General features: G+C 46.3%; 1 protein-coding gene across 1 annotated transcript in view; it reads right to left on the reverse strand.

Moving 5' to 3' along the window:
* Positions 1–15,000, reverse strand: part of LOC147033719 (inter-alpha-trypsin inhibitor heavy chain H3-like) — a 128,401-nt gene that overhangs the window by 64,973 nt on the left and 48,428 nt on the right. Inside the window, exon 12 of the mRNA XM_085871865.1 lies at positions 156–341. Within this exon, the coding sequence (XP_085727991.1) occupies positions 156–341 (186 nt within the window). The remainder of the gene's footprint in view (positions 1–155; positions 342–15,000) is intronic.

Consider the following 15,000-nt stretch of genomic DNA (forward strand, 5'->3'; position numbering starts at 1 on the left):
GAAATTTGGTCATATTTGAAAGCTCGGGTATGGAATCAAGTGATAAACTGTGAAGATGATGTTATTTGAGTATCACATGGTTGAAGTGTTGCTATAAAACAGGGATGAAACAATGTCATGGTGTGAAGCTTGGCATATTCTGAAGATCAACTCACCGCCTTGGCTGTGATGCTGGTGCTGAACGAATCCAGGGAATTGTTTACGATTTTTCCAGCAACCACCAACTCTGAACCATCAAAATAAGTCTGAAATTCAGACCTTGTAACGTTTTCAACAGCATTTTCTGGGTATTCCAGGTATATCTTTGACAGCAATGGTGTGGCGACTTCATCATAAAATCCCTGTGGAAAAGAAAACATTGAGCAAGTGTATGGTCTCTGGAGAGCATGCGTGATAGCTAGTGATGTACAGAGAGCATGCGTGATAGCTAGTGATGTATAGAGAGCATGCGTGATAGCTAGTGATGTCCAGAGAGCATGCGTGATAGCTAGTGATGTACAGAGAGCATGCGTGATAGCTAGTGATGTACAGAGAGCATGCGTGATAGCTAGTGATGTACAGAGAGCATGCGTGATAGCTAGTGATGTCCAGAGAGCATGCGTGATAGCTAGTGATGTATAGAGAGCATGCGTGATAGCTAGTGATGTCCAGAGAGCATGCGTGATAGCTAGTGATGTACAGAGAGCATGCGTGATAGCTAGTGATGTACAGAGAGCATGCATGATAGCTAGTGATGTATAGAGAGCATGCGTGATAGCTAGTGATGTCCAGAGAGCATGCGTGATAGCTCGTGATGTCCAGAGAGCATGCGTGATGGCTAGTGATGTATAGAGAAGATGCGTGATGGCTAGTGATGTATAGAGAGAATGCGTGATGGCTAGTGATTTATAGAGAGCATGCGTGATTGCTGGTGATGTATAGAGAGCATGCGTGATGGCTAGTGATGTATAGAGAGCATGCGTGATGGCTAGTGATGTATAGAGAGCATGCGTGATGGCGAGTGATGTATAGAGAGCATGCGTGATGGCGAGTGATGTATAGAGAGCATGCGTGATGGCTAGTGATGTATAGAGAGCATGCGTGATGGCTAGTGATGTATAGAGAGCATGCGTGATGGCTAGTGATGTAGAGAATGCGTGATGGCGAGTGATGTATAGAGAGCATGCGTGATGGCTTGTGATGTATAGAGAGGATGCGTGATGGCTAGTGATGTATAGAGAGAATGCGTGATGGCTAGTGATTTATAGAGAGCATGCGTGATTGCTGGTGATGTATAGAGAGCATGCGTGATGGCGAGTGATGTATAGAGAGCATGAGTTATGGTCAGTGATGTACAGAGAGCATGCGTGATGGGTAGTGATGTACAGAGAGCATGCGTGATGGCTAGTGATGTCCAGAGAGCATGCGTGATAGCTAGTGATGTATAGAGAGCATGCGTGATGGCTAGTGATGTATAGAGAGCATGCGTGATGGCTAGTGATGTAGAGAATGCGTGATGGCGAGTGATGTATAGAGAGCATGCGTGATGGCTCGTGATGTATAGAGAGCATGCGTGATGGCTAGTGATGTATAGAGAGCATGCGTGATGGCTAGTGATGTAGAGAATGCGTGATGGCGAGTGATGTATAGAGAGCATGCGTGATGGCTTGTGATGTATAGAGAGGATGCGTGATGGCTAGTGATGTATAGAGAGAATGCGTGATGGCTAGTGATTTATAGAGAGCATGCGTGATTGCTGGTGATGTATAGAGAGCATGCGTGATGGCGAGTGATGTATAGAGAGCATGAGTGATGGTCAGTGATGTACAGAGAGCATGCGTGATGGGTAGTGATGTACAGAGAGCATGCGTGATGGCTAGTGATGTCCAGAGAGCATGCGTGATAGCTAGTGATGTATAGAGAGCATGCGTGATGGCTAGTGATGTATAGAGAGCATGCGTGATGGCTAGTGATGTAGAGAATGCGTGATGGCGAGTGATGTATAGAGAGCATGCGTGATGGCTAGTGATGTATAGAGAGCATGCGTGATGGCGAGTGATGTACAGAGAGCATGCGTGATGGTGAGTGATGTACAGAGAGCATGCGTGATGGCTAGTGATGTATAGAGAGCATGCGTGATGGCGAGTGATGTATAGAGAGCATGCGTGATGGCTAGTGATGTATAGAGAGCATGCGTGATGGCTAGTGATTTATCGAGAGCATGTGTGAAGGCTAGTGGTGTATGGAGAGCATGCGTGATGGCTAGTGATGTTTAGAGAGCATGCGTGATGGCTCGAGATGTACAGAGAGCATGCGTGATGGCTAGTGATGTATAGAGAGCATGCGTGATGGCTAGTGATGTATAGAGAGCATGCGTGATGGCTAGTGATGTAGAGAATGCGTGATGGCGAGTGATGTATAGAGAGCATGCGTGATGGCTTGTGATGTATAGAGAGGATGCGTGATGGCTAGTGATGTATAGAGAGAATGCGTGATGGCTAGTGATTTATAGAGAGCATGCGTGATTGCTGGTGATGTATAGAGAGCATGCGTGATGGCGAGTGATGTATAGAGAGCATGAGTGATGGTCAGTGATGTACAGAGAGCATGCGTGATGGGTAGTGATGTACAGAGAGCATGCGTGATGGCTAGTGATGTCCAGAGAGCATGCGTGATAGCTAGTGATGTATAGAGAGCATGCGTGATGGCTAGTGATGTATAGAGAGCATGCGTGATGGCTAGTGATGTAGAGAATGCGTGATGGCGAGTGATGTATAGAGAGCATGCGTGATGGCTCGTGATGTATAGAGAGCATGCGTGATGGCTAGTGATGTATAGAGAGCATGCGTGATGGCTAGTGATGTAGAGAATGCGTGATGGCGAGTGATGTATAGAGAGCATGCGTGATGGCTTGTGATGTATAGAGAGGATGCGTGATGGCTAGTGATGTATAGAGAGAATGCGTGATGGCTAGTGATTTATAGAGAGCATGCGTGATTGCTGGTGATGTATAGAGAGCATGCGTGATGGCGAGTGATGTATAGAGAGCATGAGTGATGGTCAGTGATGTACAGAGAGCATGCGTGATGGCTAGTGATGTCCAGAGAGCATGCGTGATAGCTAGTGATGTATAGAGAGCATGCGTGATGGCTAGTGATGTATAGAGAGCATGCGTGATGGCTAGTGATGTATAGAGAGCATGCGTGATGGCTAGTGATGTAGAGAATGCGTGATGGCGAGTGATGTATAGAGAGCATGCGTGATGGCTAGTGATGTATAGAGAGCATGCGTGATGGCGAGTGATGTACAGAGAGCATGCGTGATGGTGAGTGATGTATAGAGAGCATGCGTGATGGCTAGTGATGTATAGAGAGCATGCGTGATGGCGAGTGATGTATAGAGAGCATGCGTGATGGCTAGTGATGTATAGAGAGCATGCGTGATGGCTAGTGATTTATCGAGAGCATGTGTGAAGGCTAGTGGTGTATCGAGAGCATGCGTGATGGCTAGTGATGTTTAGAGAGCATGCGTGATGGCTCGAGATGTACAGAGAGCATGCGTGATGGCTAGTGATGTATAGAGAGCATGAGTGATGGTCAGTGATGTACAGAGAGCATGCGTGATGGGTAGTGATGTACAGAGAGCATGCGTGATGGCTAGTGATGTATAGAGAGCATGCGTGATGGCTAGTGATTTATCGAGAGCATGTGTGAAGGCTAGTGGTGTATGGAGAGCATGCGTGATGGCTAGTGATGTTTAGAGAGCATGCGTGATGGCTCGTGATGTACAGAGAGCATGCGTGATGGCTAGTGATGTATAGAGAGCATGAGTGATGGTCAGTGATGTACAGAGAGCATGCGTGATGGGTAGTGATGTACAGAGAGCATGCGTGATGGCTAGTGATGTATAGAGAGCATGAGTGATGGTCAGTGATGTACAGAGAGCATGCGTGATGGCTAGTGATGTAGAGAGAGCATGCGTGATGGCTAGTGATGTAGAGAATGCGTGATGGCGAGTGATGTATAGAGAGCATGCGTGATGGCTAGTGATGTATAGAGAGCATGCGTGATGGCTAGTGATGTAGAGAGAGCATGCGTGATGGCTAGTGATGTAGAGAATGCGTGATGGCGAGTGATGTATAGAGAGCATGCGTGATGGCTAGTGATGTAGAGAATGCGTGATGGCGAGTGATGTATAGGGAGCATGCGTGATGGCAAGTGATGTATAGAGAGCAAGCGTGATGGCCAGTGATGTAGAGAATGCGTGATGGCGAGTGATGTATAGGGAGCATGCGTGATGGCTAGTGATGTATAGAGAGCATGCGTGATGGCTAGTGATGTAGAGAATGCGTGATGGCTAGTGATGTATAGAGAGCATGCATGATGGCTAGTGATGTATAGAGAGCATGTGTGATTGCTGGTGGTGTATAGAGAGCATGCGTGATAGCAAGTGAGGTATGGCGAGCATGCGTGATGCTATTGATGTATAGAGAGCATGCGTGATGGCTAGTGATGTACACAGAGCATGCGTGATGGCTCGTGATGTACAGAGAGCATGCGTGATAGCAAGTGATGTATAGAGAGCATGCGTGATGGCTAGTGATGTTCAGAGAGCATGCATGATGGCGAGTGATGCATAGAGAGCATGTGTGATGGCTAGTGATGTATAGAGAGCATGCGTGATGGCAAGTGATGTAGAGCATGCGTGATGGCGAGTGATGTATAGAGAGCATGCGTGATGGCTAGTGATGTATAGAGAGCATGCGTGATGGCTAGTGATGTAGAGCATGCGTGATGGCGAGTGATGTATGGAGAGCATGCGTGATGGCTAGTGATGTATAGAGAGCATGCGTGATAGCTTGTGATGTACAGAGAGCATGCGTGATGGCTAATGATGTATAGAGAGCATGCGTGATGGCTAGTGATGTATAGAGAGCATGCGTGATGGCTAGTGATGTATAGAGAGCATGCGTGATGGCTAGTGATGGATAGAGAGCATGCGTGATGGCTAGTGATGTATAGAGAGCATGTGTGATGGCTAGTGATGTAGAGAATGCGTGATGGCGAGTGATGTATAGAGAGCATGCGTGATGGCGAGTGATGTATAGAGAGCATGCGTGATGGCGAGTGATGTACAGAGAGCATGCGTGATGGCGAGTGATGTATAGAGAGCATGCGTGATGGCTAGTGATGTATAGAGAGCATGCGTGATGGCGAGTGATGTATAGAGAGCATGCGTGATGGCTAGTGATGTATAGAGAGCATGCGTGATGGCTAGTGATTTATCGAGAGCATGTGTGAAGGCTAGTGGTGTATCGAGAGCATGCGTGATGGCTAGTGATGTTTAGAGAGCATGCGTGATGGCTCGAGATGTACAGAGAGCATGCGTGATGGCTAGTGATGTATAGAGAGCATGAGTGATGGTCAGTGATGTACAGAGAGCATGCGTGATGGGTAGTGATGTACAGAGAGCATGCGTGATGGCTAGTGATGTATAGAGAGCATGCGTGATGGCTAGTGATTTATCGAGAGCATGTGTGAAGGCTAGTGGTGTATGGAGAGCATGCGTGATGGCTAGTGATGTTTAGAGAGCATGCGTGATGGCTCGTGATGTACAGAGAGCATGCGTGATGGCTAGTGATGTATAGAGAGCATGAGTGATGGTCAGTGATGTACAGAGAGCATGCGTGATGGGTAGTGATGTACAGAGAGCATGCGTGATGGCTAGTGATGTATAGAGAGCATGAGTGATGGTCAGTGATGTACAGAGAGCATGCGTGATGGCTAGTGATGTAGAGAGAGCATGCGTGATGGCTAGTGATGTAGAGAATGCGTGATGGCGAGTGATGTATAGAGAGCATGCGTGATGGCTAGTGATGTATAGAGAGCATGCGTGATGGCTAGTGATGTAGAGAGAGCATGCGTGATGGCTAGTGATGTAGAGAATGCGTGATGGCGAGTGATGTATAGAGAGCATGCGTGATGGCTAGTGATGTAGAGAATGCGTGATGGCGAGTGATGTATAGGGAGCATGCGTGATGGCAAGTGATGTATAGAGAGCAAGCGTGATGGCCAGTGATGTAGAGAATGCGTGATGGCGAGTGATGTATAGGGAGCATGCGTGATGGCTAGTGATGTATAGAGAGCATGCGTGATGGCTAGTGATGTAGAGAATGCGTGATGGCTAGTGATGTATAGAGAGCATGCATGATGGCTAGTGATGTATAGAGAGCATGTGTGATTGCTGGTGGTGTATAGAGAGCATGCGTGATAGCAAGTGAGGTATGGCGAGCATGCGTGATGCTATTGATGTATAGAGAGCATGCGTGATGGCTAGTGATGTACACAGAGCATGCGTGATGGCTCGTGATGTACAGAGAGCATGCGTGATAGCAAGTGATGTATAGAGAGCATGCGTGATGGCTAGTGATGTTCAGAGAGCATGCATGATGGCGAGTGATGCATAGAGAGCATGTGTGATGGCTAGTGATGTATAGAGAGCATGCGTGATGGCAAGTGATGTAGAGCATGCGTGATGGCGAGTGATGTATAGAGAGCATGCGTGATGGCTAGTGATGTATAGAGAGCATGCGTGATGGCTAGTGATGTAGAGCATGCGTGATGGCGAGTGATGTATGGAGAGCATGCGTGATGGCTAGTGATGTATAGAGAGCATGCGTGATAGCTTGTGATGTACAGAGAGCATGCGTGATGGCTAATGATGTATAGAGAGCATGCGTGATGGCTAGTGATGTATAGAGAGCATGCGTGATGGCTAGTGATGTATAGAGAGCATGCGTGATGGCTAGTGATGGATAGAGAGCATGCGTGATGGCTAGTGATGTATAGAGAGCATGTGTGATGGCTAGTGATGTAGAGAATGCGTGATGGCGAGTGATGTATAGAGAGCATGCGTGATGGCGAGTGATGTATAGAGAGCATGCGTGATGGCGAGTGATGTATAGAGAGCATGCGTGATGGCGAGTGATGTATAGAGAGCATGCGTGATGGCGAGTGATGTATAGAGAGCATGCGTGATAGCTAGTGATGTATAGAGAGCATGCGTGATGGCTCGTGATGTACAGAGAGCATGCGTGATGGCTAGTGATGTATAGAGAGCATGCGTGATGGCTAGTGATGTAGAGAATGCGTGATGGCGAGTGATGTATAGAGAGCATGCGTGATGGCTAGTGATGTATAGAGAGCATGCGTGATGGCGAGTGATGTATAGAGAGCATGCGTGATAGCTAGTGATGTATAGAGAGCATGCGTGATGGCTCGTGATGTACAGAGAGCATGCGTGATGGCTAGTGATGTATAGAGAGCAGGCGTGATGGCTAGTGATGTATAGAGAGCAGGCGTGATGGCGAGTGATTTATCGAGAGCATGCGTGATGGCGAGTGATGTATAGAGAGCATGCGTGATGGCTAGTGATGTATAGAGAGCAAGCGTGATGGCGAGTGATGTATAGAGAGCATGCGTGATGGCGAGTGATGTATAGAGAGCAAGCGTGATGGCTCGTGATGTGCAGAGAGCATGCGTGATGGCTAGTGATGTATAGAGAGCATGCGTGATGGCTAGTGATGTACAGAGAGCATGCGTGATGGCTAGTGATGTATAGAGAGCATGCGTGATGGCTAGTGATGTACAGAGAGCATGCGTGATGGCTAGTGATGTATAGAGAGCATGCGTGATGGCTAGTGATTTATCGAGAGCATGCGTGAAGGCTAGTGGTGTATGGAGAGCATACGTGATGGCTAGTGATGTTTAGAGAGCATGCGGGATGACTCGTGATGTACAGAGAGCATGCGTGATGGCTCGTGATGTATAGAGAGCATGAGTGATGGTCAGTGATGTACAGAGAGCGTGAGTGATGGTCAGTGATGTACAGAGAGCATGCGTGATAGCTAGTGATGTAAAGAGAGCATGCGTGATAGCAAGTGATGTATAGAGAGCATGCCTCATGGCGAGTGATGGATAGAGAACATGCGTGATGGCAAGTGATGTATAGAGAGCATGCGTGATGGCAAGTGATGTACAGAGAGCATGTGTGATGGCTAGTGATATACAGAGAGCATGCGTGATCGCTAGTGATGTATAGATAGCATGCTTGATGGCAAGTGATGTATAGAGAGCATGCCTCATGGCGAGTGATGGATAGAGAACATGCGTGATGGCTCATGATGTATAAAGAGCATGCGTGATGGCTAGTGATGTATAGAGAGCATGCGTGATGGCTCGGGATGTATAGTGAGCATGAATGATGGCTAGTGATGTATAGAGAGCATGCTTGATGGCAAGTGATGTATAGAGAGCATGCGTGATGGCTCGGGATGTATAGTGAGCATGAATGATGGCTAGTGATGTATAGAGAGCATGCTTGATGGCAAGTGATGTATAGAGAGCATGAGTGATGGCTTGTGATTTACAGAGAGCATGCGTGATGGCTAGTGATGTATAGAGAGCATGCGTGATGGCTCGTGATGTATAGAGAGCATGTGTGATGGCTAGTGATTTACAGAGAGCATGCGTGATGGCTCGTGATGTACAGAGAGCATGCGTTATGGCTAGTGATGTATAGAGAGCATGCGTGATAGCTAGTGATGTATAGAGAGCATGCGTGATGGCTAATGATGTATAGAGAGTATGCGTGATGGCTAGTGATGTATAGAGAGCATGCGTGATGGCAAGTGATTTCTAGAGAGCATGCATGATGGCAAGTGATGTATAGAGAGCATGCGTGATGGCTCGTGATTTATCGAGAGCATGCGTGATGGCTCATGATGTATAGAGAGCATGCGTGATGGCTTGTGATGTATAGAGAGCATGCGTGATGGCGAGTGATGTACAGAGAGCATGGGTGATAGCTCGTGATGTATAGAGAGCATACGTGATGGCTAGTGATGTACAGAGCATGCGTGATGGCTAGTGATGTATAGAGAGCATGCGTGATGGCTTGTGATGTATAGAGAGCATGCATGATGGCGAGTGATGTATTTAGAGCATGCGTGATGGCGAGTGATGTACAGAGAGCATGGGTGATAGCTCGTGATGTATAGAGAGCATACGTGATGGCTAGTGATGTACACTGCATGCGTGATGGCTAGTGATGTATAGAGAGCATGTGTGATGGCTCGTGATGTATAGAGAGCATGCGTGATGGCTACTGATGTATAGAGAGCATGCGTGATGGCTCGTGATGTATAGAGAGCATGCGTGATGGCTATTGATGTATAGAGAGCATGCGTGATGGCTCGTGATGTATGGAGAGTATGCGTGATGGCTAGTGATTTATCGAGAGCATGCGTGATGGCTCGTGATGTATAGAGAGTATGCGTGATGGCTCGTGATGTATAGAGAGTATGCGTGATGGCTAGTGATTTATCGAGAGCATGCGTGATGGCTAGTGATGTATAGAGAGCATGCGTGATGGCTCGTGATGTACAGAGAGCATGCGTGATGGCGAGTGATGTATAGAGAGCAGGCGTGATGGCGAGTGATTTATCGAGAGCATGCGTGATGGCGAGTGATGTATAGAGAGCATGCGTGATGGCTAATGATGTATAGAGAGCAAGCGTGATGGCGAGTGATGTATAGAGAGCATGCGTGATGGCGAGTGATGTATAGAGAGCAAGCGTGATGGCTCGTGATGTGCAGAGAGCATGCGTGATGGCTAGTGATGTATAGAGAGCATGCGTGATGGCTAGTGATGTACAGAGAGCATGCGTGATGGCTAGTGATGTATAGAGAGCATGCGTGATGGCTAGTGATGTACAGAGAGCATGCGTGATGGCTAATGATGTATAGAGAGCAAGCGTGATGGCTCGTGATGTGCAGAGAGCATGCGTGATGGCTTGTGATGTATAGAGAGTATGCGTGATGGCTAGTGATGTATAGAGAGCATGCGTGATGGCTGGTGATGTATAGAGAGCATGCGTGATGGCTAGTGATGTACAGAGAGCATGCGTGATGGCTAGTGATGTATAGAGAGCATGCGTGATGGCTAGTGATTTATCGAGAGCATGCGTGAAGGCTAGTGGTGTATGGAGAGCATGCGTGATGGCTAGTGATGTTTAGAGAGCATGCGGGATGACTCGTGATGTACAGAGAGCATGCCTGATGGCTCGTGATGTATAGAGAGCATGAGTGATGGTCACTGATGTACAGAGAGCATGCGTGATGGCTAGTGATGTATAGAGAGCATGAGTGATGGTCAGTGATGTACAGAGAGCATGAGTGATGGTCAGTGATGTACAGAGAGCATGCGTGATAGCTAGTGATGTAAAGAGAGCATGCGTGATAGCAAGTGATGTATAGAGAGCATGCCTCATGGCGAGTGATGTATAGAGAACATGCGTGATGGCAAGCGATGTATAGAGAGCATGCGTGATGGCAAGTGATGTACAGAGAGCATGCGTGATGGCTAGTGATATACAGAGAGCATGCGTGATCGCTAGTGATGTATAGATAGCATGCGTGATGGCTCATGATGTATAAAGAGCATGCGTGATGGCTAGTGATGTATAGAGAGCATGCGTGATGGCTCGGGATGTATAGTGAGCATGAATGATGGCTAGTGATGTATAGAGAGCATGCGTGATGGCAAGTGATGTATAGAGAGCATGAGTGATGGCTTGTGATTTACAGAGAGCATGCGTGATGGCTAGTGATGTATAGAGAGCATGCGTGATGGCTCGTGATGTATAGAGGGCATGCGTGATGGCTAGTGATTTACAGAGAGCATGCGTGATGGCTCGTGATGTACAGAGAGCATGCGTTATGGCTAGTGATGTATAGAGAGCATGCGTGATAGCTAGTGATGTATAGAGAGCATGCGTGATGGCTAGTGATGTATAGAGAGCATGCGTGATGGCAAGTGATTTATAGAGAGCATGCATGATGGCAAGTGATGTATAGAGAGCATGCGTGATGGCTCGTGATTTATCGAGAGCATGCGTGATGGCTCGTGATGTATAGAGAGCATGCGTGATGGCTTGTGATGTATAGAGAGCATGCGTGATGGCGAGTGATGTACAGAGAGCATGGGTGATAGCTCGTGATGTATAGAGAGCATACGTGATGGCTAGTGATGTACAGAGCATGCGTGATGGCTAGTGATGTATAGAGAGCATGCGTGATGGCTTGTGATGTATAGAGAGCATGCATGATGGCGAGTGATGTATTTAGAGCATGCGTGATAGCTCGTGATGTATAGAGAGCATGCGTGATCGCTTGTGATGTATAGAGAGCATGCGTGATGGCGAGTGATGTATAGAGAGCACCCATAATGGCTGGGTGATCTAAAGAGAACATAGGTGATAGTTAGAGATATATTGAGAGCATAGGTGATGGTTAGTTATATATTGAGAGCATAGGCGATGGCTGGGTAATCTAAGGAGAACGTGGGTGATGGTTTGTGATATATTTAGAGCATTGGTGATAGCTGTGTGATCTATTGAGAGCGTTGGTGATGAAAGTGTGATCCATTGAGAGCATGAGTGATGGCTGGTGATCGATTGAGAGCATGAGTGATAGCCTGTGATCTATTGAGAGTATGAGTGAAAGCTTGTGATCTATTGAGAGTATGAGTGATAGTCTGCGATCTATTGAGAGCATGAGTGATAGCCTGTGATCGATTGAGAGCATGAGTGATAGCCTGTGATCCATTGAGAGCATGAGTGATAGTCTGCGATCTATTGAGAGCATGAGTGATAGCCTGTGATCCATTGAGAGCATGAGTGATAGTCTGCTATCTATTGAGAGTATAAGTAATAGCCTGTGATCTATTGAGAGCATGAGTGATAGCCTGTGATCTATTGAGAGTATGAGTGATAGCCTGTGATCTATTGAGAGTATGAGTGATAGCCTGTGATCTATTGAGAGTATGAGTGATAGCCTGTGATCCATTGAGAGCATGAGTGATAGCCTGTGATCTATTGAGAGAATGAGTGATAGCCTCTGATCTATTGAGAGTATGAGTGATAGCCTGTGATCTATTGAGAGTATGAGTGATAGCCTGTGATCTATTGAGAGTATGAGTGATAGCCTGTGATCTATTGAGAGTATGAGTGATAGCCTGTGATCTATTGAGAGTATGAGTGATAGCCTGTGATCTATTGAGAGTATGAGTGATAGCCTGTGATCCATTGAGAGCATGAGTGATAGCCTGTGATCTATTGAGAGAATGAGTGATAGCCTGTGATCTATTGAGAGTATGAGTGATAGCCTGTGATCTATTGAGAGTATGAGTGATAGCCTGTGATCTATTGAGAGTATGAGTGATAGCCTGTGATCTATTGAGAGTATGAGTGATAGCCTGTGATCCATTGAGAGAATGAGTGATAGCCTGTGATCTATTGAGAGAATGAGTGATAGCCTGTGATCTATTGAGAGTATGAGTGATAGCCTGTGATCTATTGAGAGTATGAGTGATAGCCTGTGATCTATTGAGAGTATGAGTGATAGCCTGTGATCCATTGAGAGCATGAGTGATAGCCTGTGATCTATTGAGAGAATGAGTGATAGCCTGTGATCTATTGAGAGAATGCTTGGTGGCTGGGAGATTTATCGAGAGCATGAGTGATGGCTGGGATATCTAGATTGTAAAACAGTGTTGCATTAATTGATGGCCTTGATAGTACATCCCTCACAAGTCTTTGTCTCTTGCTTTAGTCTCTTATTTGGATTACAAAGTGGGCCTCACATGTTCAACTCGCTTCTTCCACTCCTTCCCCACCCATTTCTGTTGTCTACCCCCTCCATCATCATAAAACTGCATGTTTGAACATTGTAAACATCTTCTGTATTCACATTGTAGGCCTTACTCTAAATTACGTCCCTTCCGTCTTGAGATGTTCTGTGTTAACCATTTGTGTTTCATGCGTTCCAAATTTTTCTTTCTCATCTTCATCTGGGTCTCGATTCTCTGTTCTCTGTTTACTCTGCTCTCTTTATAACACCGTCTCATATTCCCTACTCAATAATTCAATCAAAGAGTCTGAAAGGTTCTCCCCTCATTCATTATTTCAGCCTCGACATTTGTGATCTCGTGGTTTTTTTCAACTCCACTCGTTCCTCGTTTTTTTCTCTCCGTCTCCATCTCCACTCTCTACCATCACCTCTCCCCCAAAGTGATGTATGGAGACATTATAAACATTTTGCATTCTTAGGTCCTTTCGTTCTCTAATTATATTGTGTTAATTGAACAAATCGATGTAAAATTGCACAATAGCACATCCATTTAATCAGATTGATTTCTCTTGATCTCCATCTCAATCTATGCTCTCGACTCTATCCCTCCCCAAACAACTCATCTTACCCCCCCCCCCCTCCTGAATCATGAACACCCTCCCCTCAATATCTAGTTACTCATTCACTCTTTCATTCCTCATGTATGCTTCTCTGGATCAGAAGGAATGTTTAATCCTTTTCCTCAAAAAACTACTTTTGTGATTCTCCTCTCCCATGATTCTCCTTATGTCCTGCTCTCCCACTCCCTTAATGTTCTTGCCCTTTTCCCTCTCCTTCCTTTTCCCCAAACCAAAAATTTCCACATCATTAAAATACACTATGCTGATGTATTTTTGGCTTTTACAGACTTCCCTCCTTTCTGTTGCCACACCGAGCAATCATCAAATCCTTCCCTACAACTCTCCTGCCTCTTAAAAAAAACCTCCAACCCCTGTCCACCTGCCCCAAACCCTTCTGTCTTACCTTCCCACTACTCCAAAACCTTCCACCCTTCATTCCCTCAACCTAATACTCTAAACCCTCCAGTCTCTGTACCTACTCCCCCAGGCTGACTGGAGAGCCTAAAGGTATGCACTCACCTCTGAGCTGCCTAACCAGGGTTCAAATCCCAACACATCCAAAAATCTTGATCTTTACTACCCCTGTTAATCCACCCCAAACTCACATCCTTCAAATTCCCTGTTTTCCTTCCTGAAAGTCCCTGAAGTACTATCTTGTTTACCCCATGTAACCCACCCCATCCCTCTCCCTTCCACAGATATCCTATTGTCTTTGTTCCCCACTATTTTGTGCTTCCCTCTCCCGCCCCTCTTGTCTGCTGCCTTGTTATATGATTCTGTGTATTAGCTCTTACACGAGCCTTGACTTGGTGTACAAAAAACAAACTGTAATCCTGGTGTTTGGCAGGTGGGGCGAGGCATCAATGTATGTGCCAATCCTCGGATGAAGGATAAACCTGGCTTCCCGTCTGCTGGCATTAGTTGGTGGCGTTATAGATCGAACGGTGTCCTTTGTGAAGAGGAGGTGAGCTATTTCCCACTTGTTGAACAAATTACAAATTCATCCTCTAACCTACAGGAAATACTGCATAAGTACACAGCTGCACCGAAACCAATCCTGCCTCTGCCACTCCGATAACTCCTCAACATAAGATGCCACCCACAGCCATGTGTTTCACATGAAAGAAAGAAGAAGACCTCCTATCTCCCTCACACTCAACCAGAGGATTTCAAACTAATTATTGTCCTGGGATCTCAAGGCAGCCTCTGCATTTACCACCACATTTTGTTTCATGGAAACCTTTCTAACACACGATGATCCTAACTTATCCGTTTCACTCCCTGAATACTCTCCTACACTTTGATTGACTGGGTTCTCGTCAAGGTGCTGTTACTGACAATGTCCATACCTCCCTATCTCACAGATCCTGCCCCTCCCAAACCTCACGGGTTATAATTTGCTTCCTGTCTCTCAAGGTAACAACGTTTTGTTTCTGTATGGGTGTTTGCGTGGTTTCTTCCCTCTCTATACAAGGCTCTTTCCTCAAAATGGATAATATGCTATCTTCCCATCCAAGATCTGTCTTTGTAAGCTGTGAAGACTTCAAATCCCATGATGCCAGCTCGGCGCTAATCTTCAAACCAAGGTCCGTAGTATTGCAACTCACGCCTTTTCCGAAACAGCTGGCCTTACTCGGTGTGCTTATTTACTGACTCGCAGCTCTCCAAATTGTAGCCATTCTCTTATATGATGCCTGATCATCTCAATTTAT

This window comes from Eptatretus burgeri, chromosome 2 (assembly GCF_056783735.1).
Source record: "Eptatretus burgeri isolate ZD-2024b chromosome 2, Ebu_testis_v1, whole genome shotgun sequence".
Taxonomy (NCBI): domain Eukaryota; kingdom Metazoa; phylum Chordata; class Myxini; order Myxiniformes; family Myxinidae; genus Eptatretus; species Eptatretus burgeri.